The sequence below is a fragment of the Triturus cristatus genome, chromosome 10 (genome assembly GCF_964204655.1).
Source record: "Triturus cristatus chromosome 10, aTriCri1.1, whole genome shotgun sequence".
Lineage (NCBI taxonomy): Eukaryota > Metazoa > Chordata > Amphibia > Caudata > Salamandridae > Triturus > Triturus cristatus.
In genome coordinates this window covers 901,696,482-901,721,705 of record NC_140593.1, presented here as the reverse complement: position 1 = coordinate 901,721,705, position 25,224 = coordinate 901,696,482, and the positions used below count along the sequence as shown (strand labels likewise).

Sequence of the window (25,224 nt, the reverse complement as noted above, 5' to 3'; positions counted from 1 at the left end):
GCTTTTCTATAGCCCTCCATACTTGACTTCAGCTGTTTCTCAGCAGAGGTGTTAACTTGCCAAGTCTTCGTGAAGGCTGTGCATTCTGTTATCAGCAGCTCAAACATTATAAGGCTTAACTAAAGCAAGAAGCTCAAGAGAAAATCAACAGGCTAAGATGAACTACTCGCACATGAGGTAATGTTGCTACCTATAATGTACTTGCCGCTTGTATGGCAAAGAAGCTTGCATTGCTGTCTGTGCGTACCTGTTCTGTCTTGCAAGCAAACCTGTATTTATGGCTGCCTTTTACTACCTAGCCAGGGTTCTGGAGCCCTTTTCTCTTGATGCCACCATGGCGCAACTGCTACGCCACCGGAGAGAAAGGAAGACATGGACAGACCCAGACCCTCCAGTGCTGAGCTGCCTGCACGCACCCCTCAACTACTCTTCCTACACAAGGCTGTTCTTGGAAAGCCTTCTATATGACTATTCCGTGCAAGCCCCGCCCCCTGCCCGCCATGGCAGAAGAATGTCCACATAGACTCAGGGCTCCTAACCTGAACGATGTCAATAAATGAGGTGGGTGAACTAAGCCCCCTTTCACTATCATTGTTTCTTACCCTAAGACGGTAAAAAGAAAGAGGCCACTACCCTCATAGCAGTAGAATCGTGCAGAACAGCTATCTGTAATTTATGGACATTTTCTACAAGTCGTTTTGCATTTCTATGATAACTATTGCTTCGAGGAATATTTTTAGCGAGGTTCTACCAAAAGAAATATGCTACTGCCCTCTTGTGGAACAATAGAGCATAAAATCACAGGTGAGCGGTTTGTGTTAAGAAACATCTGAAGTTCAGGTGCTTTGTTTGAGAGATGAGTCCAAACATGGCATTCCTAGAATGTTAAAAGTCAGGCCTCCCTTTTGGAACATTACATAATTCTGATGGCTAAGATAATTGTCAGTAAATCAATTCCAGGGCGAAAAAATGGTAATCGATAGGTCACCCACGAGCTAAAGGACGGCAAGGCAGGCACTTGAATAAGAGTAAGTAAGGGGAATTCTAGGAGAGACTCTCCTTGTCAAAGGGACACGAATCGGACATGAGTGTCTGATGGAAGACTTCTGAGGCTCCAAAGACGAAAGTCGCAATTTAAACACAGTACAGCATATAGAAGCCTTGGACTTTCATCGTCATACTTGTGCGTTTTCTGGCTTCATCTGGACTTTAAAGTTTCCAAATGGGTTTTAGCAAAATGAGTGGGAAAACACGGATTGTGTAAAAAAAACAAAAAGTGAGTTAGCATCACCTGCATCCCAGCCTCATGTCAATCAAATGTCTCTCTCCTCTTGGTGCCTTCAGCGAGTCGAACAAACAACTGGATTCCAGCCACTGACTCAAGGCCATGACTCGGCTGGATCTGCGCAGCGCACGAAAGTGAAAGTGATCGCGATCAAAGCGGCCGTGCGGCTGCGAAAGTGAAAGTAAACGCGGCGCGCGCACATGCACTGTAGCTCTAGGCTGGCCTGGTAGCACTTTTTGGAGCCCACATACAAAATGGCTCTTCGAGCCAGCGCATGCGCTGGGCTCAGCGAGACCTAAAAACGAATGGCCTGACCCACAGCAAGCAAACCGTGTGATAAACGTGACACACACATAGCACTGAAGTGTGGGTGGTGGTAACCAACCACCGTCAAGTACTGGCCAAGAACTCACCCAGTTCCAGTTTACGTCAGGCTCCCTTGACTGGCAGGCACAAGAATGTGTGTTACAAAGAGTTAAGGTCCTGCCTGTTAGGAATCAAACAGGGAGATGTAGCAAAGTTAAACGAAGGCAGTTATCACAGAAAAAATAGGACGGCCGCCGTGTAAGCGTGGAATCAAGCCCCAATGTAGACAACCGTACTCTCAGTTCTTTCGGGAAACCGGTGCCAGGAACCTACCCCTTGCTCTGCCTGGTCGGAAGAGTGAGGTGTGTGTGTGTGTGTGTGTGCGGGCCGGGTTAAGTAGCCCCAGGTGGGCTCTGCTCAATGTGAGTCCCGGAAACGGTCCGGGCGAGCTTGCAAGCGTGCACGCATGCCCTAGGTGGGTCCGGTGTTGTGAAGGGCTTTGTGGACGTGGGTGAGTAGCTTGAAGGTGATTCTCTTCTCGACGGGCAGCCAGTGTAGTGTCCGTAGGTGTTTGCTGATGTGGCAGTGGCGCGGTAGGTTGAGGACTAGTCTGGCGACAGCGTTCTGGACGTTCTGAAGTTTGCGGGTGATGTTCGTGTTCATCCTGGCATAGAGTGCCATGCCGTAGTCCAGTCTGCTGCTGATAAGGGCATGGGTTACGGTTTGCCTGTGTTCGAGGGGGATCCAGTTGAAGGTCTTTTGGAGTAGGCGGTGGGTGTGGTAGCAGGAAGAGGTGACGGCGTTGATCTGGTGACCATTTTGAGTTTGGAGTCAAGGATTATTCTGAGGTTGCGTGTGTGGTCCATGGGGGAGGGAGGGTTCCTGAGGGAGGGGGGGGGCACCAGGTGTCGTTTTAGGCATCGGTATGTGGGCCCATGATGAGTACTTCAATTTTGTCCGTGTTGAGTTGAAGGCAGCTGTTTTTCATCCACCTGGCGACTGCTTCCATTCCTTTTTGAAAGTTGTTTTTAGAGATGTTGAGTTCGTTGGATAGGGAGAGGATGAGTTGTTTGTCTACGTACAATACAATGTGAGTCTGTGTGATCGGACGATGGATGCGAGCGGGGCCATGTAGATGTTGAACAGGGTGGGGTTGATGGAGGATCCTTAGGGGACTCCGCAGGTGGTCGGTGTGGGTTCCAAGAGGAAAAAGATGGGGGGGGGGGGAAATCTGACCCGCTTTGTTCTGCCATGGAGGAATGAACAGATCTAGTCGAGGGCCTTGTTCCGGATACCTGCGTCGTGGAGTCTGCGGGCTGGGGTACGAGGTGAGACTGTGTCGAAGGCAGCGGAGAGGTCCAGGAGGATGAGGCCAACAGTCCCCTCCTCTGTCGAGTAGGGAGTGGATGTCATCTGTCGCAGAAAGAAGGGCGGATATGGTGCTGTGGTTTTTCCTAAAGCCTGATTGGGAGGAGTCGAGGATGTTGTTTTATTCGATGAAGGAGGCGAGTTGACTGTTGACGGCTTTTCCATGACTTTCCCCAGATATGGGAGTAAGGAGATCGGTCTGAAGTTCTTGAGGTCGGTTGGGTCCGCCAAGGGTGTTTTTCTGGAGAGGGTTGATCTCAGCGTGCTGCCAGTCGTCGGGGAAGGAGGTGGTCTCGAAGAAGCGGTTGATGATTCATTAAAGCTTGATGTCTGTGGCCCTGTGATAGATGTGATGGGGCAGGGGTCCGTGAGGGCCCCGGAGTGGGTGGTCTTCAGAGTGTTTAGGTTGTCTTCGATACTGGGGGCGGTCCAGCTGTCCAGTGTTGGCTGCGTGGTGCAGGGAATGGTGGGTGTGGGTTCCTCGTGTAGGTGGTTGTTATCAAAGTTGTAATAGAATGGTCTTGATTTTGTGATGGAAGAAGGCACTGAGTCTGTCGCAGAGGTCCTGGGAGGGTGGGATGTCGGTAGTCTCACTGTTGGGTTGGGCAAACTCTTTGATGCTGAAGAGTTCCTTGCTGTTGTAGCTTTTCGAGGCATCTGCAGGTTTGTCTGGATTCCTGGAGTTCGGTGGAGAACCAGCTGGCTTTATTGGTGTTTGTTTAGTGAGTTTTCTTGAGGGGGGGTGATGGTGTTGGTCGGAGATCTATTTGTGTAGGGTACAGGCGGCGGTGGTAGGGTTGTCATCCGTGGCGGTGGGGGCGGAGCTGCTGAGGGAGGCAGCAAGCTGGTCATCTGAGATCTTGTTCCAACTCCTGCTCTGGAGCTGATGTGGACGTCTGCGGGAGATCTTTGCTTTGAAGGTGAAGTAGACACAGCTGTGGTCCGTAGTAGTTCAGAGTTGTGGCTTAAGGTGATGGAGTTTCCTGCTGTGAAGATGGGGTTGAGGGTGTTTCCTGCTTTGTGCATTAGTTCTGGTACGATCTGTTTGAGTCCGATGTTGTAGAGGTTGTCCAGGAGGGAGGTGGAGCTGGTGTATTGGCGGTTGTCGAGATGGAAGTTGAGGTCTCCCAGCAAGGTGTAGTCAGTGGAGGTGATGGCATGCGGGGTGATTATGTCGGTGATAGTCTGAGAGAAGTGCACGAGGTCCGTGGGGTCTGTAGATGAGTGCCTCGGAGGGTGGTGGACAGGTTGGTCTATATCTTGAAGTGGAGGTGTTCCATCAGATCTTTGGGCCTGTCGGTGTAGGTGCTCAGACAGAGGATGTCCCTATGGGCGATGGCAATGCCCCTCCGGGGCGGTTGGGGCGGTCCATCTGAGTGATTTTGTATTCTTCGGGTATGGCGATCACGATGACTGGTCCGGAGGCGGCGTTCATCCAGGTTTCAGTAAGGAAGGCGACGTCAGGGGTGGTGCTGTTGAGAAGGTCCCAAATTTCCTTGGCATGTCTGTGGAGGGAGTGGACGTTGAGGAGGATGCATTGTAGGGTTTGGGGAACAATGAAGTTTTACCTGGAGGGTGGAGGTGAAAGGCAAAGGCACTGCCTAGGAGAGCTGTTGGTGGAGCTGAGTGCTGGGAGAGCAGAATCCCGAGGGGACTTACCATCACACTCAGTGGTTGGTCAGTTGCCAACTGTAACTTACACATTGTATATTCATATAAGACATATCTGCTATGAGGATTGGCCATCACCAGTACTGTGCAGCCAATAAACCAGCCATCACTAAATAAACAGGTATGGAGTAACTGAAAAGATCTGTCACACACTGTAAATCAAATAGAGGGATTTAATCTAGCCCAGTACTGCAATTCCCACATATAATTACAATATGGCTGCTTCTTTACATCTCACACAAGGACACTCCCACCCCCGTAACTAGGGCCCTGATTGATATATTTTGTTTTTGTCTCATCTGTTATAGTTTAATTTTTACTTGATTTCAATGTTCTCTGGGATTCCAGGAACGACCACAACTTGATTGCCTCATTTCATTGGGTTTTTAGCACAACACCCACTCAGTATTTGTCGCACAGATGGTGCTGATCATTGATCAGAGCCAGAGACTCGGGTGGAAAAATGTTGACCAGGTCAATTTCTACTCAAGTCTGATTTGTGTTTTCCATGATGCTCTGGAAATTGGCGTAGATGATAGAGGATCCCTGGATGAGTTTATTATTTCTTCCTTTAATGAAATTAGTACATTTATGAAGTCTTTTCTGTCAATCACTCGGAAATCCACCATGAAACCAAACAGATGGTTTGATCATTCATTCTTGAAAGCCCATCAGGAGCTCATGGCTAGGATTCCTCCTAGGATTGGTTCAAAGGTAGCCGCTTGCTGTGTTCACTACAAATTAGCCATACGTCATAGGAAAAAGTTTTTGAAACAGGAGGCATGGGAGGAGATAGTAGGTGCATGTAGTGACATGAATCGAGCCAACTTTTGGGAGATTGTCAATCGTTCTCTGTTTAATTCTGTTTTGGGTTCTTTGTTATTGTTGTATCACTCCTGAAATGCAGGTTAGACATTATGAAGATATTTATGACGACCCAAGCTTTAATTCCGTGGGAGGTGAATCTTTGCTCCTTTTGTCTTCTGCCTATAGTCCTGTGTTATCTTTTGACTTGGTAGAGGTTAGAAATGCCATCGTTTGGGATGGCTCGTAATAAAGGCCCAGGCCCTGGCGGAGTCCCTTTGCACTTTAAGTCCAGTGTTAACTTCTGGGTCCAGTGTTACCTTCATCGGCCCTTTAATACCCTCATACATTAGTAACATTTTAAGGTATCGCTTAACATCCTCGTCTAAATCAGTCCTTATATCTGTTTTTTAAAAAAGTTGTGAAAGATGATTCCCGCTGTTATCACCACTCTCGTTAATTCAGATGTCAAGGTTTTGTGGAGAATGGTCCTTACTAAGCTGAGAGCCTGGGCAAATGATCAAGTTCTTTCTGACATCCAGTGTTCTGTTTGAGCACGGATTTCCTGCTGCTTGCTTAAATAAAATAATTATTTGTTTATTATGGCTGCATCTATAGAGAACTAATGTTTTCCAGTAGCATAGTGGACTGTGCATTTTGCCCTGACCTGCTACCACAAGGAAACCGACCTATTCCAGGGAAACCTAAAGCCCATTCTTTAAGTGGAAAGGCAGATTTTCAGAGCATCCACCTGGGAATCATTCCATACTACTGTATGGAATTTATGTATCAACTTCTGTTACAGAACAGGTGCCTGAGTAGATCCAGATTCTCTATATATTCTGTTTAGGTAAATTACCAGTTATCCTTTTTAGGTCTTTTTCAGCCTCAAAGATTTGTTTCCCTTCCTCCAGTTATTGAGAAATATCTTTCCGTTGTATTCAGAAATTAGGGATATCAGTGGAGATACCTTAACAGGCAAGGAAAAGTTGCTTGTGACCAAAGTTCTCTATAAAGACATCTTTATTAAATTCATAAAAATACAAGCACCTCCTCCGTAGACAATGAATTCAGAACAAATTTAGATGCATCAACTTTTATCACAAATTAATTCTGACCAGCTCAAACAGTATGCATTCAGTTTGTTCATCAGTTACATCACTTAAGTGTTGCACACAAAACCCAGTGGGAATGTCTCCTTCACCAGTCTGACATGCTTATCTCACCTAGTTAACTGTGGATCTTATAAAGTGATTTGGAAGTATCCAAAAATCTCAACATTTCACCGAAACAAATATGTTGGCAGGTATTTATGCAATTTGACACTGCAAAGATTGTCAAAGAGCAAATCCAAAACTTTGATCATGCAACTTGTCAGATGCTGGTTCACAAATTGAATGCTTGTCCATGAGAACCATAGTCTGTCAGCATCATCAACTAGCGCTCCACCATAAGGTATGCTATTGTGTGTGACATCCCTCATTCTCTCCTTCCCCCGATCCATTGTTGAATAATTACCCATATATGGAAGCAAACTTTTCCCAAACCTTAAGGGTGGATTTTAATGTGAAGCATGGGAGTAACAAAGAGCACCTGATATTGATAATTTAACAGTCATGCACATCAGTCTCCATCACCACTGTACTTTATCCACATCTGGCTACTTGTTATCCACGCATTAGCAGTCTCAAGTTCACCGTAAAAAAAATCTTCATAATCTTCTTTACAGGTACCCAATACTACATGTTATGTGCCACATTAACCTCTGCACCCACCACAACAACCCACTTATACTCGTCCTACACCACAACCACTTCATCATTACACACCACTAACAAACACGACGGGAATCTGTCACAAAACATTTTATTAAATATTTATTCAGCAGCAAGGTTTGAGGCAATCAAATTAGCCAAGCGCAGGGCAATCATCGTGGTTGGTGTTCCTTACCCTTTATAACAACCATTTGTTAATTTTTTTCCTAAATTCTTTTTTAGTTTATTAAACATAACATTCACATCTTACGGGTGCTAGGCCCACAAGGCAACACAACATAGATTGTACATTTGACGACACAGCATTCTCTGAGACAAAGGTAAACACGTGATATCGTATGGGGTTTCGAGGGGACTGTTAGTCCAGGTAGTATATGAGTGCACATGGCCATACTTTCAACAGTTCGAGATAATCTTGTACTTTATCATCAGTTCTAGTTAGTGTCATTCTGATTTCCCTCTGCTTTTGTCTATTCTCTCACATCATGTGTTCAGCTTCGGTTCTCTGCGAATATTATACTTAGCCATTGAATCATCACTTGGCACTTCGCTAACAGGAGTGTGAGATGTACAAATCTTTTTAATTTTAGATTTACTTTTGACTACATTAATACCCAATAAACATGCAGATTAGGTCAAAGGGACAGTTAAGGGCATATGTTCCAAGCATCTGAACACCACCTCCCCACTATATGCAGCAATTCTAGAGAACTCCCATACCAGGTGATAATAATTGGCCTCCAGGGTGCAACACTTGGGACATCGGTTTGAGGCATCTGGGTTTAAGTGGTGTAGCATTGCCGGGGTCATGTATGTGCAGTGTACATAGTTAAAATGAAGTAAGTGAAATCTGGCATAGCTTGATAGCACTTTTATCAACAGTAGTGTCTGTTTCCATTGTGTATCAGAGAAGGCTTTATCGCAGTCTGTCTTCCATTTCACACATGAATGCAGTGGGTGTTTGTGTGAGTGCTCCCTAATGGCTGTGTATAGCTGTGTGATAATTCCACCTCCACAATTCATGTAGACCAATAGGTCCAAAGTGGCAGACCAAATGCCACCCCTCCAAGGCTTGTGAATTACGCGGTAATGTATAGATCGTATGCAAGGGATTGGAAAGTGCGTCTGGACAATATCAAGAGGCCATTGCATCTGTCTCTCAGATGTCTGCTAGTGTGAGGCAACCTCTCCTTCTCCATTTTGACATGTCCATAGTGTATTTCAGGTGAGTAAATTCAGGCACCCAACACAATGAAAATTCCACAGTATATGGTATGTCTGACTCACCATCTGCGGTATCTCTGCCATAGGGAACATTGTGTCTTGTATTTTACAGGGTACTCCATTTTGCGCAGCTGTGCAGTTGATCTCAATGTGTGCTGGTATCAGTGCCAAAGCAACTGGCTATGAATTACAGCTGTACTGCCAGTAATGTGCCTCTTGTCTGAGACCCGCATTCTCCCCGTCTCATATATACAGACTAGCATGTTCATTTTTACCATACTTCTCTTTTTACCCCATATGAGTGTATTTTTGAGGGATCGGATGCCCTTGATGACCAATCTCTGAGTATTCAGTGCATGTCAATTCTGTTTCGAGGTAGTTACCAGTATTCCCAAATCACAGAACACCTCTGTCTCACATAAGATCTCTGGGGGAACGGGCGGGTAGGGACTGGAGTTGCGGATTAGGGAAGCGGATCGGGGCAGCAGTGCTGTTGGTACTGCTGAGAGCCCAACTGTTGGGTACAGCAATGATTTGTGCATGTTGGTGCTCAATCCTAATTGTCAATCAAAGTCGTCCAGTATAGTAGGGAGGTGCGGTAGTGTCTCCACAGTGTTTTGCAGGTACACAAACAGATCTTCAGCATAGAGCGATGCAAATTGCTTCACACTCTCCACTTCAATGGCCCAATCTGACAATGAAGCCCTAAGTTGGCAGGCCAATGGTTGGGCTGCTAGCTCCTAGAGCAGAGGGGGCAGTGGGCACCCCTGTCGCGTGCCTTTCTCCAATTCCCATTCTGCCGATATAACCCCATTCGTTTTTACTCTGACATCAGGGTAAGTATACAGAAGATTAGCCATCGCTGTGATAAATACCTGGCCAAAATTCATGACTCTTAGTGTCTCAAACATATAATGCCAAGACAGTGTGTCAAATGCTTTTCCTGAGTCCAGAGACACCAGGGCCATAGGTTCATTCGTAATTCTCGTTTCACAAAGGACGTGCCTCAGACTCCTAAGTTTAAGCGCTTTGCGCCTGTTCGGTATGAAACTGCGTTGGTCTGTATCAGCTGGTGCTTATTATGTTTTGCCTTTGTTGGGCCAGGGCTTTACCTAGTATTTTGTTCTCAGTATTTAGGAGCGTGACTGGTCGATATGCTTTTAAATCTAGTGGATTTTTCCCCAGTTATGGGGCCCATCTCAGCCTTCTGCCTTGGTCCGTTACAGCTATTGCCGAACCCCCTTCCTGTCTATTTGATACTGGTAATTGGGACTGAGCAGCAAGTACTAAAGTAAGTGGGTTATGATCACTAAACACAATGTGTTGTATATTAAACTTTAAAATACCCCTATTCAGTAAAGGGGAGACCAAGATAAAATCAATATATGAGTGACAACCTCTCCCTTTAAATGTAGAGGGAACCGGAAGCGATCATGTCATTGTTTGGATTAACACATAGAAGTATAAGAGACCAGTCAGTTCCTGTCCAACCTGGGTATGCTCCAGGTGCGGTCCTTTCCTTAATGGACCGGCTGACCAATCACCCTGTGCCACCCTCAAGTGTGGGCATAGGTGACAGGTAAAATCACCACATAAGATCAGTTGAGATTGGGCCAGCCCTTTAACTCGTGTATGCTCCAGCCGTGTGTTAAATTCATTGAGACTGTTTGCGCCCTGCGCATTTGGCATTGCATTGTAAAAATGTATTAATTTTTCCCTGAATATGATTCGAGAATTTTAATCCTTGCACAACATTTGAATCCCAAGCCAAGTTCTTCCAGCTGCCCTGTATTCTCAAATCTATAAACATAATCAGACCCCCCTTTGCTCTGCCGGCTACCGATCTGACTGCTGGCCAAAAGAAGGTTTTGTATCCTTCATTGAAAAAGTTTTTGCCTGTCTCCCAAGTTTCCTAGAGACAAATTATAAGGTACACCCTTACGTAAGTGAGCCATTGCTCCTCCCCAAATTTGCTAGATAGTCCTGCTATAGTCCACAAGATAATCTTTAGGTCTCCCCCACTGCTCACCACGATAGAATCCGCTGGTGCAATATCACTTCGCGGGGTGGCGGACCTACCCCAGGGATTTATCTCTAAGTTATTAGGTTCCCTGCACGCCACAGGAGAAAGTAATGTTCTCCCATATGAGACTCCACACTCTTGTCTGCTGTTACAGCATTGGCCAAGAGGATATCACTGGCTCTACCCCCACCCTCCCTGTGATTTAGTCAGTCGATATCATTCTAGTCCCTCAATCGTGCAAATGCATTAGTTACCGCCTCAGGCCTACTGCCACACCAGATACCCTGGTCCAAGCCAGTGTGGCTTTGTGTGAAATTAAGGCTAGGGTCTGGTCTGTAAACAAAAGCCCAAGGGTAGTGGTTTATTGCTAGACTCTAGGGCGAATGAACCAGCTGAATACGAGAGGATTCCCCACGCCATCCCATGGTATCTGAGCGTGACAATAACGCAGTCTCCAGCAAAAATGTCCTCGATTTGTCAATCCAAGACACCCTCCTAGCCATAAGGATGTGCCGATAATCTTAAATATTAAATCGAGCATACTTGCACATCCAATGCGCCACTTTGTTAATTAGCTGAACAGCGGGCTCCTCTTGTGCATTGTGGTGACCTGGCACACCTGTCAAAACCACTGTTTACGGGCAACTTGCCGGGGGGAGATCTATTACTGGGAGCTCAGCGTTATAAGGGGCGACTGGCATATCTTCCCCTCCCAATTGTTGTCGGTGTCCACTATCCCCATTCGAGGCCTTGTGCTGATTCTCCAATTGGACCTTGTCGGACCCTGCCTCCACTGCCCTTGCATCCCTTGCAACCTGTTTCCTAGATTGAGCCTTAGAGCGTGTTACTACAGTATTAGGTTGGGGGGTATGATTTAACCTGTCATTCACTGTGTCAGCTCGGTTGTGTAGCCGGGAATCTGAGCCCGTTACAGGTAGTGAGGAGGTCATCCTTGTCACATGCTCTCCCCCTTCCGTTGCCCTCTGAACTTGTAAATGGGGCCACTGAAGGTTGGACAGAATGATTACAGCAACACCCCCCTATATTTGATGAGTTAGATAATGTATTAAATGATATACTATTACGCTTTTCAATCAACACGAGTTTCTCCTCGATAGACCGTAATATACATAACTAACACAGAACTAACTTAAGACAAAATCCTAAACTTACTACCATTTCGGTATTCACAGAAGTTACGAGTCCTAACTTTAGGACTCCTAAATGCCTTCTGTGAATACCAAAAGTCTTAAAGTTAGGATTTTTCTCAGTTTAGGAGTAGTAAAGCTAACTTTACTACTCCTAAACTGAGAAAAATCCTAACTTTAAGACTTTCTGTATTCACAGAAGGCATTTAGGAGTCCTAAAGTTAGGACTCGTAACTTCTGTGAATACCGAAATGAGTAAGTGCCTTCTGTGAATGCCAAAATGGTAGTAAGTTTAGGATTTTGTCTTAAGTTAGTTCTGTGAATCGGGCCCAGAGGGTCCAGGAGCACAGACATCAATGTCTCAAATCTTCTCCACTGCTCATTATTGCAATCTGGAATTGTCGGGCTGGGAGGTGAGTCATGTAGCGCAGGATGTCCAGATGACCCTTGTACGTCTACCGTGGCCGTAAGATCTTGATTTAATTTGGGAGGTGGCTTCCTTGATCTGGGTTTCTGCCTTGGCTTCTGGAGAGCTCCACGCCTTGGCCGTTTTGCCAGTGGGTCGGTAATAACTGATAGTTTTGATCCTGTTCCATCCCCCCTTGGGTGCTTTTTAGATCTGGTTGTGACCTCTCTGGGCCCAGACTCTGGTGATGTTAAAGTTAGCAATGCAGTCATAGGAACAAGAGGTACTAGTGGCATAACCTCTGAGGAGTGGGACCCCTCCTGCATCAGCATGGTACCGCTTCCCCCTGCAACCGTCCCCATGCCTGAAGTGACTGCTAGAATAAGTGGGTCTGCGTCTAGGATCACTGTCGCAGGCTCCACTTGCCCCCCAAGTCTGTCCGCAATTGCTGCAACATCATGCAGGTACACGGCATCTATATGCGCACCTGCGGAAGAATTACTGGGAGATTTAGCCCTGCTTATATAACCTAATGATGATCTTTTGTGGGTCGTAACACTATCCAGACAGTCTTTTTTCTGTTAAATGAATTTTGTGCGTCAGCACCGATTCCGCCTGTGTCACAAAGGCGTCAAGTGTCCCCACAAGGCCCCCTCCTGAGGATGTGAGAACATTCTTACGTTTGAGCCGCTTAGCCATTGAGTACTAATTAACCAGTCACTTTGAAATAGTAAACAGTACCTTGGAGTTATAGATTCTGCGCCCCTGGCCGGTGACAGAGGGTGGGCCCAGCCCGGCCTCCTCCTGGCTCTGACGGGTGCGGAGGAGGCCCGTCAGAGCTGCAGGAGCCCATGAGCACTTTTAAAGCGCCTCCTGGCACAAGATGATGGTGCTGGTGGCGGCAGCCGCACAGGAGGCTGGGGGCGGTAGTCCTGGCTCATCTCCCCTCCAAGCGGCGAAACAGCAAGACGGCTACAACAAAGTCAATCATTTTCTTTATTATGTCTGGTCATTGGGTGTCCAGTCTGGCTTCAGCCTGTGGGTTTCCCTCACCAGTGTTTTGTTGTGCAAGTTTCCTATTCTTGGCTTTTTCCTTTTTTTAGAGTTCTAATCATTGTTGCATCCGGTAGCTGGCAAAGCTGCACACCACTACCTCAAGCGCATCCCACTCTGTTGCTTGAAGTATTTCGTGATTGTATCATACGTGGCCTGGCCAAATTTATGATTGTGTAAGACTGACACTGGCAGCTGCCATACAGGTATGAGTGTTCTGTACGTTATTACGGAGTATGACTCACACACTTGGGATCAGAAATTGCTCTTTCCACGTGCGTCACCTGTGCCATGTAGCTCTCCTGACTATCCACTAATATGTAATGTAGTCTAGAGTAGATATGGCTAGGGGCAGGGTAGTGTGTGATTGCTTTGCCTTCAAATATCCATCAGATTCCAGTCTTCCATCACTTGGCAAAGCTATATAGATAATCAATGCCTTTACGCAGGGTTTGGGTGTATGATCTATATCCCCATTCGTAACACAGTTAAGGGTGTCTAGACAGATTAACGGCATGCCTTTATATGATGTAAGTGGTTGTCTGGGAGTGATGAAGAGCGGGCCATCATCTGTGTTCGGGGCCTAAATTCTCACCAGTACTAGATTTCTGCCATTTAGTTTGCCCTGCAGTGTAATATAACAGCCTTGCTAATCAAGGTGCACCATAGTGGCAGCAAACGGCAGGCCCGGGGAAAGCCATGTGCCCACCTCCTTCGCATGTGCACTAAAGCTCGTATGATGAAAGAACCCTTTCCGTTTATGTTACTGTGTATGGGCTTCTGCTGGCGTCGAGTGTCTCTCTTGCAGGCAGACAGCTTGTATGCGTTGCTTGAGCAGGTATTTTCCTACCCGTAGCCTCTTGCTGCAGTGATTGAGACACCCTTAATATTCCATTTTAGTAATTTGATCACATCCATAGGCTAAGTTTCACATCGTTGTGTGAACATTGCAGGGCCACCAAACGTTAATGGACTAAATTCACAGGACCGTAAATGGTCTATGCCCGTATGAGAAGGGATTTACTTGAGAACAATATCCATTGGACATCTAGCATGAAGGAAAACAGGGTTTCTCAAATTTGTACCTTTAAAAGATATTGGAATCAGTCCTGAAGAAGCCCCTCCCTGGAATTAAACACGTTGGCTACAGTGTAAAGAAGTTTTTAAGAGGAATACAAATAAATAACTTTTTAACAACAATTTTGATGAGTCGTTGAATTATGTGATTCTTATTGACATTCCATGAATCTAACAAGGATCATAAAACCCGTTTAATAATATTGTAATATCTTGGGTGCTGAGTCATGTGTGTTATTACACCCATAGACTACGTATACATATATACAATTGTCATGTGTCCAGGTGCCATTTGTGCCTAATCTTCCGTCGTGCTGCGTTGCCAAGTATGTGTTTGCACCCAACAGAGTATACTAAATTGCTGCACGTGGACTCCCATGAGGGCATCCATGTTTCTACATTCTAGACGGATATTATGCTCTTGGCTGTTGCTTCCTGTTACTGACACGGCCAGTTAATGAAAAAGGTAAGAACAATATAAACATTGCAAATAGAGTAGAACAACATACCAACTGGTGCCAACCATGGTTGCACCACAAGTGAAGAACATAAATGCTTTGGCTGACCTGTCTATTTGGTCTGCATGGTGCTCAGTGCGAAGGTCCACTGCACTTATCTGGTCCTATACATGTAGGGGGATGGTAGTGATTTTATGTGTGCCCCATACATAACCTAAACTGAAGGCATCAGTTTATTCTTCATTCACAGGGTCATGTATATCAAGTTTGGTAGCAGCTGCATTGTTTTGCTTGGCAGGAAGTGGTTCAGCAGCATCTGTGTTGTGCGATCTGATCTCCTGGGACGCAGCGTGCCCCCTCACCTGTCAGTCTCTATGGCCTGCAACATCACTACTTGTGTCCAGACACTCCTATGCCTTAGCCGGTTCCGTAAAGAAGTGTTTTTTACCTTCATGTAGGATTTTTTTCAGCATGGCTGAATAAAACATCCCATATTTCAGATTGCAGTCTCTCCATCGCCACTTTGGGGCCTCGAAAGACCGCTGAAGTTTCTGTACTTGATGAGAAATAGCGCTACATTCCCTTCGGTTGCCTCTGTTCCAGGATCCATTCCTAAAGGTAAAGTTCTAAGTAGTTGTCCTCCACACTCATTGGGAGACCCACTAGGCGTGCGTTATTTCTGCGTCATCTGTCCTCTGTATTTTCTACGTGAGTTTCTTATAGTTTCCAATTAAGGTCATCTGTCACCTTAGTGGTGCTGCGGTGGCCCACCACAATAACTGTAGTCTGTTGCTCCACTTGTGCCACGCTTTCTATGACACCATGCAGGTCATCTCATACTAGATTCAGGTTGATCACCATGCCATCCACATTGTGGACTGCCTTGAGTACGTCTGATAAAGTTGGGCATTTATTGTTGTGCTCCACTTCCACCTGGTGTTCCCCATGCGGTATTGGTCTGGTGTATTTATCAATGGGTGTTTGTGCCACTGCCTCTTTGCCTCCCTTCCCCATGGTAGCCACTCCTGTTGGTCTAAAGCCGGGGTCATGGGTGTTGTATGCACTGCGCCCCACAGCACTAGGTGTGCAGGCCCGAGCTCCATGGTTGATTAGGGGTAGTGTCTCGTATGCCGCTTGTGGTGGCAATCCTCCTCTCACTTTGGTGTCATTGCACAAGGCGGCAGACGCCTAGCCAGGCCCTGAGCGGCCACAACACGTGTGCCACCTATGCATTCTTATGCTCCTTGCTGCTGCCACTGAGGGCTTCTCTTCTACACTGTGAGGAGGCCCTCAGGACCTAGGTCCCCGCATGCGTGCTCCATGGCTGTCTATTACCAGGACTCAGCTCACTCATAGGCTCCGCACAGGGCATTAATGGAGGGGTCCGCCCTGGTCTCTCCCTGCAGGCTCTCATAGCCTCTAAGGTCACCCTGACCTCCCACTGCAGCACTCCCCATGGCTGTCAGCAGTTCCCTTAGTACTTCGCTGCAGGCAGCCACAGCTTGCCAGTGTCTCGTGTCAGGCACTTGGTGGCAGTGGAAATACGCCTGGCTTTTCCTCAGCTGCACGCTGCTCAGCCCTGCTCCAGCAAAGGCTGCAGGAACCCATGCCAGGTGGCAGACAAGCCCCCACGCTGCAGCATCCGCCACGGCCACCAGCAGTGGCTCCACCCGATCTTTGCTGCAGGCACCTGAAGCAAGCTGTAGTTCCCCATTAGGCACCTCGCAGCAGCAGGATCATGCCAGTCCCTTAATATGCCGCTCATAACCAAGCTCCACAGCAGCATATGCCTCAGTTACTCCTGTCCAGTTGGCTTTCCATAATTCTGCCCGGAGGTGACAATCCGGGGGGGAATATTTAGCAGTTCCGTGTTCTACGCCACATACTCTATGTTGGGAGTTAAGAATACAGGTAAGATGCCTCCTCTCAGGTGCGGATTTATACATATTAAGACCGGGCCAGAGAGTTGTCGCAGATCATGTCACTACAGCATGGTAGCTACACCACGCCCCTCAACCACCATGTTTTTTAAAATGTATTCTGTAAACAAATAATATATGGTGAGCCCTATGAAAATATCCTAAAATATTGAGACACAGAACATCAGGCAATAGACTTTTGCATTTAATAATGAAATTTCCCATCATATCACTTAACAGCTTCTAACAATAATTTATTTTTACCTGACTATTCTGTACCAGACACAGCTGCTCCTACCCCTTACTCACTAGGTACTACTGCTAATAGCCTTAGCTTTTACATACAATTTCACTAACAAATCATTTATTGATGCACAAGAACTATTTTGCGTTTTCTCTGACCCAGCAAAATAAACTACCTTATTCAACAATCGTCTCATTTCGTGCATGTTTGACGAACGATGTGATGCAAATACAGTACAAGCAGCAGGAAGGGCAACAACTGTACCTTGTTATTTGGTATAACCACACCCAACAATTCCATCATCAACTAAAGTATGTACTGAGAAAGTGAAGCTCCTAACCATAATCTGCAACTTGCCCTACCTTGCGAGTCCACTTTGGTTAACCATAAAATATTTGAAATCATACTCATTTGACTCTCTTCTGTCTTCTAAATCACTGAAACCAACTGGAAGAGTGTGTAATTTGGTTACCATCAAACAACTTCTGTGACATCTTCTGGAATATAGCAGTTTCCTACCCCATTGTAATTGGCATCACTTTTTAACCAGCAGGTTCCAAACAGGGTAATGAGGTGAAATTCCGCTTCTCGGGGTATAACTTTTAAATGCAACCAAGGACCAATGTGATCAACCACTCCTCTGGCTTGATGTGAGGACACTGCAAAATAATTGCGAGTGGCTAGTATTGATTCACACACACTCAGCAAAACAATTGTTCCATCCAATCACAGACCAGCATCGGATAAAATGGCCTTCAATATAAAGAATGAATGAATGAACAAGAGAATCTTGTATAGCACACGGCTACTCCAGGAGTGTCCTGGCGCTTAGGCAATCAAAGATAGAAGTAGAAGCAGGGAAAAGCAGGAGTCCTACTCTCCCTAAAGTTTGAATAGATAGGGTTTCAGCACCTTCCTACATTTAGATTCCTCCATTCTAGATCTCAGGTACCCATGCATCAGGTTCCACATGCTTGACAGTGAAAGAGGAACCTCCTCTCCGCTGCTTTTTAAAATGGGGAACTTAGAGTATACTAGTGTTACTGGAGCGCAAAAGTCTCCCTGGTCTGTATTCCTTGATTCTCTCATCAAGATACAAGGACCCATTGTTCTGGGGGGCTTGATGTGTCAATGCCGGGGCCTTATACATAATGATTTGCTGGACTGGTAACCAATGCAGTTTCTCCCGTAGCTGAGATACCGACGCATGCTCAGGAACTTTATAGTGGACTGTCATGTTCCTAACTACTTGTAAATGCTGAACCAAATATTCAGGAAGACCCAAGTGCAGGGAATTGGCATAATCCAGCCTAGAGAGAATCAATTCCTTGACCACAGTGACTTGCGCTTTGTGAGACAAGAATTTGAGAAATTTCCTCAACATACAGCAGATCCAAAAGCAATATTTCACAACCTCAGACACCTGGGCAATGAAAGATAGTTGGGAGTCAAACATAATGTCCAGATTCTAGGCCACGGCCGTTGGAGGGGATAAGGAGGAGGGGAACGCTGTTGGGCCATCCTCCTACCCACCCTGGAAAGGTATTAGGCCCAAACAGTAAGATCTCTGTTTTGTCTCGGTTGCACTGCAATTTGTTGGTTCTGAGCCATTCAAATACTGCATATAAGCATAGTGAAAATGCTTCAATTGCACTCGCAGAATCCCCGGACTAAGTGAGCAAGAACTGCATATCCCCTGCATATGATATCACCTTGATGTCAAAGGATTCGACCAGATTTGACAAGCGGGTCATATAAATGTGGAGGAGAGCAGGAGTCAGGGAGGAGCCCTGCGCACCGCACACTTCAACATCTTTGCTCCCGAAAGACATAATGCTTCATCCAGACCTCCTTCTCTCGTCTCTCAAGGAAGTAACCTAGCTGGCCTGTAGCTGAGCCCGTCGCCACCAGATGTTCTAGCCTGTGTAGCAGATGGTGTGGTCCACCATGTCAAATGCTGCGGACAGGTCTAATAGAACCGTAACCACATTAAGTCCAGAATCCAAAAGTCTCAATAGATTATGAGACCTCCAATAACATCACCTCTGTGCTGTGGTGAGCCCTAAAGCCAGATTGGGACGGGTGTAACAGTTTGTTCTCCGTTAGAAAGGAGGTAAGCTGTTGATTCACCACTTTCACCAGAATTTTCTAGGCTCCTGGGAGCAGAGAGAGTTGTTTAAAGTTTGCCAGTATTTCAGTGTCAGCATTAGCCTTTTTGAGCAAGGGAATGACTTCAGCTCTTTTCTAGTCTTCTGGCATAGTGCCTGAATGGAGGGAGATGGCAAATAGCTCCTGATTGATAGAAGCATTAATATCCGAGATACTTAGCATATGAGGTGGAATGGAGTAGTCCGTGGACCTTGGCCTACAATGTGAGAACTGTGCCTTCAATACCTCCATGGAAGAGGCCTGAAGCGCCGATAGTTTCAAATCTGCCGTTGCTCCAAATAGATCTCTCACCCCTGGCCCAAGAGTCAGATGATTCACAACCACTAATTTAGATCTGAATATACAGGATCTTGTCCTCCAAAAAAGTTGCTGAGTCCTAAGCATAGAGTTTGGCTACTCGCTAATTGGGGGGAGGGGGGAGAACATGATTTTAGGGTTTGTAAAGCTGGCGACAATCTTAAAATTCTCTTTCCCATTATTGCTTGCTTTGTTAATACAAAGGGGCACTCTGAGCCCCCTTGAGATTCTGGTGGTAGACCTCAAGTGTCAGTTTGTAACATATTTTATCTGTCTGCTGATAGTGGCGACACCATGTCCTTTCCAGTTGTTTGCATGCAGCTCTTTCCTAAAAGAAGCAACAAGCTGAACGGGCTGGAGCTGCTTTTCTAAAGACAGTCGTAGTAGCCAAAGAATCATCCAGCTTCATCAGCCAGGACCTAATGGCAGTGTCACCTTCTGTGACTGAACCTTTAAGGACTGGTTTGGATTCAATCAGGCCCTCCTAAGGCCTGAGGTAGACGCCTTATTTTAACATCTATGTTAATTTAATTTAAAAAAAAAAAAAAACGATTTGAACCATAAAATGGCTGGGCTTTCCATTGCGGCAAGATAATTATTGGTGCTTTCACCAGGTTAAATCATTTGCCTTCTCAGTAACCTAAACCTTGTCACACATCCCCTTGTTTTAGATCTGGCTTGAAAGTGCACCTTTCACCAGACCTGATGTGATTTTAAAAAACAAAAAAAGCTTTCCTGCTTATAACAGAAAGTGACAGTGGCTACACCCAGATGTTGATTAAATTCACCTGAGTAGAGGATTTGATTTGGCAAGAGCTATGTGTCTCCACAGAAAGAATGCCTCCCCTCCAAGCAGCTGTGATAATTTTTTATCCAGAGTCCTAAGTCAGCAGTATGGCCAGCTAGAGAAGACTCTCTAATGCCTATAAAGTATTCAGTCAGTAGGATGCCCTTTAGGTTACACATACCACTGCGATGTGTTAAAGTCTCCTAGATAATTAGATTTGTTGGTTCTTCTTTAGCAGCAGCACAGCCAAGAGGATTGAAGTCATAAGGAATGTATTTCTGTTTACATTAAACCATGACCACCCTTTGCAGGAATATCAGCAGTGGCCACTCAAGCATTTTAGATGAGGGTATTGGCAGAAATCTATAAATTAACGTATCCGTATTCAATGCTACCATCTGACTATTTAGAAGTCTGAGCATCACGTGCCTACTGGCACAAAGAACATAACCACAGTAATAAGTCTCCCAAACTCAGTTTGAATTATTATTCAACTATCAACTTTAAATGTGTTTTGGAATTGGAACCTTTTGTCTCCATCAGCATATCAGTTTTATAAAAAAAACTGTTTGTTTTCTATAATATACCACTTTCCATTTTGAGCAAACAACCTTGTATCCAGAAGAAAAACCTTTTCTGAAAAAACATAATTTTTGCTTTCAAAATATCAGTTTTATTTGTTCAGAAATACACTGTCCTCCAACATAATCTTTCAATTTTCATTGACCACCCACATGCACAAATGCCTCACTTGGACAGATTCTGCTTCAAACGCCAAGGTATTACAATCATAGGCCATGGATAACGATAAATAACGACAACAATGAAGGATGTCTGTAAAATGCCAGTAATGGCCTTAATTATACCAGGACAACCAGTGTGCCTAGGCTGGACACCAGAATAGTGGCTGGACACCATAATAGTAAGTATGTAAACCATACATCAGTCATGAACAATGGTCCCTTACAATATAGATAAGCAAAATTAATAAACACAATGATATAATAAAGACTGTGTTATATACTTCCTGATAAGAAAATAGATACTTTCATTTACAACATAAAAAACATCTCTTGGCACTCCACTCCAGACTGCTACGGGTCTGCACTTCATGAGATGGCCGCTGATTGACCCATAGGTTCAGCTTGCGACTCGGGGTGAACATCGGACTCACCATCCCTCTTCCAACTGTCTATGAATTCCATCTTGAAATCGCTGACAAATTCAGTTGACAAAACGCCATCGACATTAGCACCTGGACACGGAATTGCTCAATACAACTACTGTATACTGGTTCAATGGTGCTCTCATTATGACTGTGGACTAACTGGTAATTGTATTTTGGCCACATATGTTCATGCCTGAGTTTCTTCTAACTTTGCTTTCTGACATGACTTGACTTTCTTTCTTGTTTTTTGTGATGTAAATAAAAGTATCTATTCTCCCATTAGGAATGCTAAAACACAGTCTTTATTACATATTGTGTTGATTGGCTTTGCTTATCTATATTGTAAGGGACCATTGTTCCTGTGTAATTACCTGTACCCCAGGTCCCACTCAGACCAGTTGGGTTCCCTTGTTCTTTAAAAATATGTCAGTCACGGCATTATTATGCGAGGGATGGCCACCATTATAACAAGGATGGATAAAGGCAGAGCACTAGTAATGCTCTCTGTGCCAATGATGGTTGCCAGTATTCCACACCTATGTCACAAATGTTCAAAATATGTCAAGGATGGCCTTTATCATGCCATTGTCACTAATATGCCATGAACTAACACATTTTGCCTTGTATAAACCCCTAATGATGGGGAGTAGTATACACTTCTAGTTTTCCTAATTACCAGGCATAGTTTCCAGGGAGCAACTCTATTAATGGACACAACGTCACAGTCACACATAAATGTGCACATACACATATACAAATACATACAAGGCTCTTAATTTCTTCTGTGTTAAATCCATAACCTGCTCACCTTAGCTCATATGCTGATGCACCCAACTAAGGGCCTGATTACGAGTTTGGTGGATAGGATATTCCATCATAAGCGTGACAATTATCCCGTCCGCCATATTACAAGTTCCATAGGATATAATGGAATTGTAATTTGCCAGACGAGACATCCGTCACATTTGTGTTGGAGTAACCCTGTCCGCCAAACAAATTGTCTACATTTTTACTTGTGCATTTTTTGCATTTTGATTTTGTGTGGGTATCTGGGATTCACAGCGAGCTATCTCCGTCTTTAACCGGTAAAATTTCCATTTTGATAAAGTCACTGAGTAATCTTTACATTTTTTCTCCCCAGCAGATGATGGGCCACTGAATGACAAAGATAAACATCATCCGAAGTTTGAAAAAGTAGAACCCCAGGAGCAGTCTCCAGTGGCTGTTCTTGGAAATGCTGGCCATGGCTCTGAACTTGAAAATGGATGCAGGAATCAGAACGCTGAGAGCAGGCCCCAGAAAAGCCAATCGGTTATAGAGCAGGACAAAACCTCCCCGTATGAAGAGGGATTCTGCCCTCTGCCTGACTCCTCGGTGCAGCCGAAAATTGAAGAGTCTGAAGAGAAACTCTATCAGTGTAATGAATGTGGAAAGGCTTTCCGGAAACGTGACAGTTTAAAACGTCACCAACAAACCCACACTGGGGAGAGGCCCTACACTTGCATCGAGTGTGGTAAGAGCTTTATTCAGAAGCAGCATTTGGTCACACACCTAAGGACCCACACAGGCGAGAGGCCATACAAATGTGAAGAGTGTGGAAAAAGCCTGAGCACTAATGAGCGTCTAAAAATTCACCAGCGGATCCACACTGGTGAGCGACCTTTCAAATGTAATGAGTGTGGCAAGAGCTTCAGAGCCCATCGGGTGCTCAAGGTACACAGGCAAACTCACACTGGGGAGCGAATCCACAAGTGTGAAGACTGTGGTAAACGTTTCAGGCACAAGCAAACCCTTACAGCACACCAGAGGACCCATACTGGTGAGACCTCTTTTCAGTGCGGGGAGTGTGGTGAAGGTTTTCGAACGTTTAAGCATCTGAAATTTCACCAGAAACTTCACAGAGGAGAGAAGCCACACAAGTGTGGCAGCTGTGGTAAGACTTTTCGAAAGCATGAACACTTGAAACGGCATCAGCAGATTCACACAGGGGAGAGACCTTTTCGCTGCAATGAGTGCAGTAAAGGCTTTATCCAAAAGCACCACCTCTTGCGTCACCAACGCACCCACACAGGGGAGAGACCATTCAAAGTGGTTATTGTTGAGGAATACCCATACTCTTCCTCAACACCACCTACGAAAGGAAGCCCTCACATATGTAGTGAATGTGGGAAAAGCTTCACTACCTATGAGCACCTCAAGCGCCACCACAAACTACATACAGACGAACCCCTCAAAAGGTGCGATGAATGTGGGAAAACCTTCAAGTCACAGAAGCTCCTGAAATCACACCTGCGTTCCCACACAGAAGATGGCCAACTCAAGTCTGATGATGGTGATATGAAGCCAAACTCACCACCACCAGGGGAGAAGCCGTATGAATGTGGTGAATGTGGCAAAACATTCCGTTTCTTAAAGCACCTAAAGTTTCACCTGCATACCCACACAACTGAGCGCCCCTACACCTGTACTGTTTGTGAAAAAACATTCCGAAAGCGGGGCTGTCTTAAGCGCCACCAGCAGATTCACTCTGGGGAGAGACCATTCACATGCACAGATTGTGGAAAGGGATTCATCCAGAAGCAGCACTTGACAAGGCATCAGCGGACACACACTGGAGAGCGGCCCTACATATGTAGTGATTGTGGGAAGACCTTCAGCACTTGTGAGAACCTAAAAATACACAGCCGCACCCACACTGGTGAGAGACCCTACAAGTGTGGTGAGTGTGAGCAGAGTTTCAGGAAACGGGAGTACCTGAAGTGCCACCAACAAACTCATACTGGCGAAAGACCATTTACATGTTCCGAGTGTGGTAAAAGCTTCATTCAGAAACACCACCTTATTGCACACCTGCGGACCCACACTGGTGAGCGTCCATATCAATGCAATGACTGCGGCAAAACATTCCGGCATAAACAGAACTTGACAACGCATCAAAAAACCCACAGAGGGGGTATTATGTGACAATCTTGCATGGGGGTTTAAGGGTTAGAAAGAAAATGTGTCATGCGTTTTGTCTGGTGACATTTCATTACTTGTTTCCAATGAGAGTATTCTAGCCCTGTGCACTGAAATCACAAGCAAGTGGGAAACGGACAGATGCTGCAGTATGTTGGCGTGAATTTTGTGTTAGTTTCCTAAAGGCCAATTTTGGAAGGTTTTCGGCATCCTTGCTGCCCATTTTCGTTATCTTGCTGTGACACTTGTTTGCTGAAAAGTAGATTTCAAAGCTGCCTCTGTCAATAATATGGGTTTAAGTCAACCCTACAAGTTTAATACGAATTGCATAGCATTCCACTCTCCAAACCTTTTTTGCCCTAATGCAATCTGCTTTTTGTCATAGCAGAATGATTCCATTGTTCATGAGTGAAATTTCACTCATATTGCTCTTATTGATGGCATTCATCTCTCACTTTTGTCCTGTCAAATCTATGGTCTGTAAAGGTTGGCAGTTGTTGGACTTTGAGGGACATGGTTCATTGAAATGGCCCTCCATAAAGAATAACTAGATGCACCTCTCCTGGCAACATTAAGTTGTCCGGCAGTGTTTTAGTATTCCCATGCCTTTGGTTTTTACCAAGCTTAGCCCGTTGCAAAGTCTCTCCATTATGATAATTGTGTGATATGGGGTAAGAATCCGGTTTGAATTTATTGTACATAATACTTTTCTGTGGTATCGAATTGGTGGAGTGGTGCACTGCTAGTTATTGTGACAGTAGTGGTCAATTAATCAATAAGTCTTGATATATAATAAGTCTTGTTTATTTCCCAAGAAATAGATTGCCAGCCAACGCGTTTCGTTCATGTAATGAACTTCTTCAGGGCAAGTATGGGCGCTCTTGTCAGATCGGAACAGAAAGGTGGCCAATGTACAGCGCGGGGGCCGCCTTGATAAGGGCCTGTGTGCGCAACGTCTGTATGACAGGATGTGGAGGAAGCTAGTTCGCTCACGGAAGAAAGTGTGGTCACCACACTTTCTTCCGTGAGCGAACTAGCTTCCTCCGCATCCCATCATACAGACGTTGCGCACACAGGCCCTTAT

General features: G+C 45.4%; 1 protein-coding gene across 3 annotated transcripts in view; it reads left to right on the top strand.

Moving 5' to 3' along the window:
- The window catches only part of LOC146796210 (uncharacterized), a 126,254-nt gene extending 101,363 nt beyond the window's left edge, over positions 1-24,891 (top strand). For 2 of the 3 annotated variants that reach the window (XM_085628708.1, XM_085628709.1), the window contains exon 3: positions 22,324-24,891. In XM_085628708.1, the coding sequence (XP_085484834.1) occupies positions 22,324-24,146 (1,823 nt within the window). In that variant the 3' untranslated portion in view covers positions 24,147-24,891. The remainder of the gene's footprint in view (positions 1-22,323) is intronic. The other variant, XM_085628710.1, reaches the window with a different exon arrangement.
- Positions 24,892-25,224: the final 333 nt, after the last annotated feature.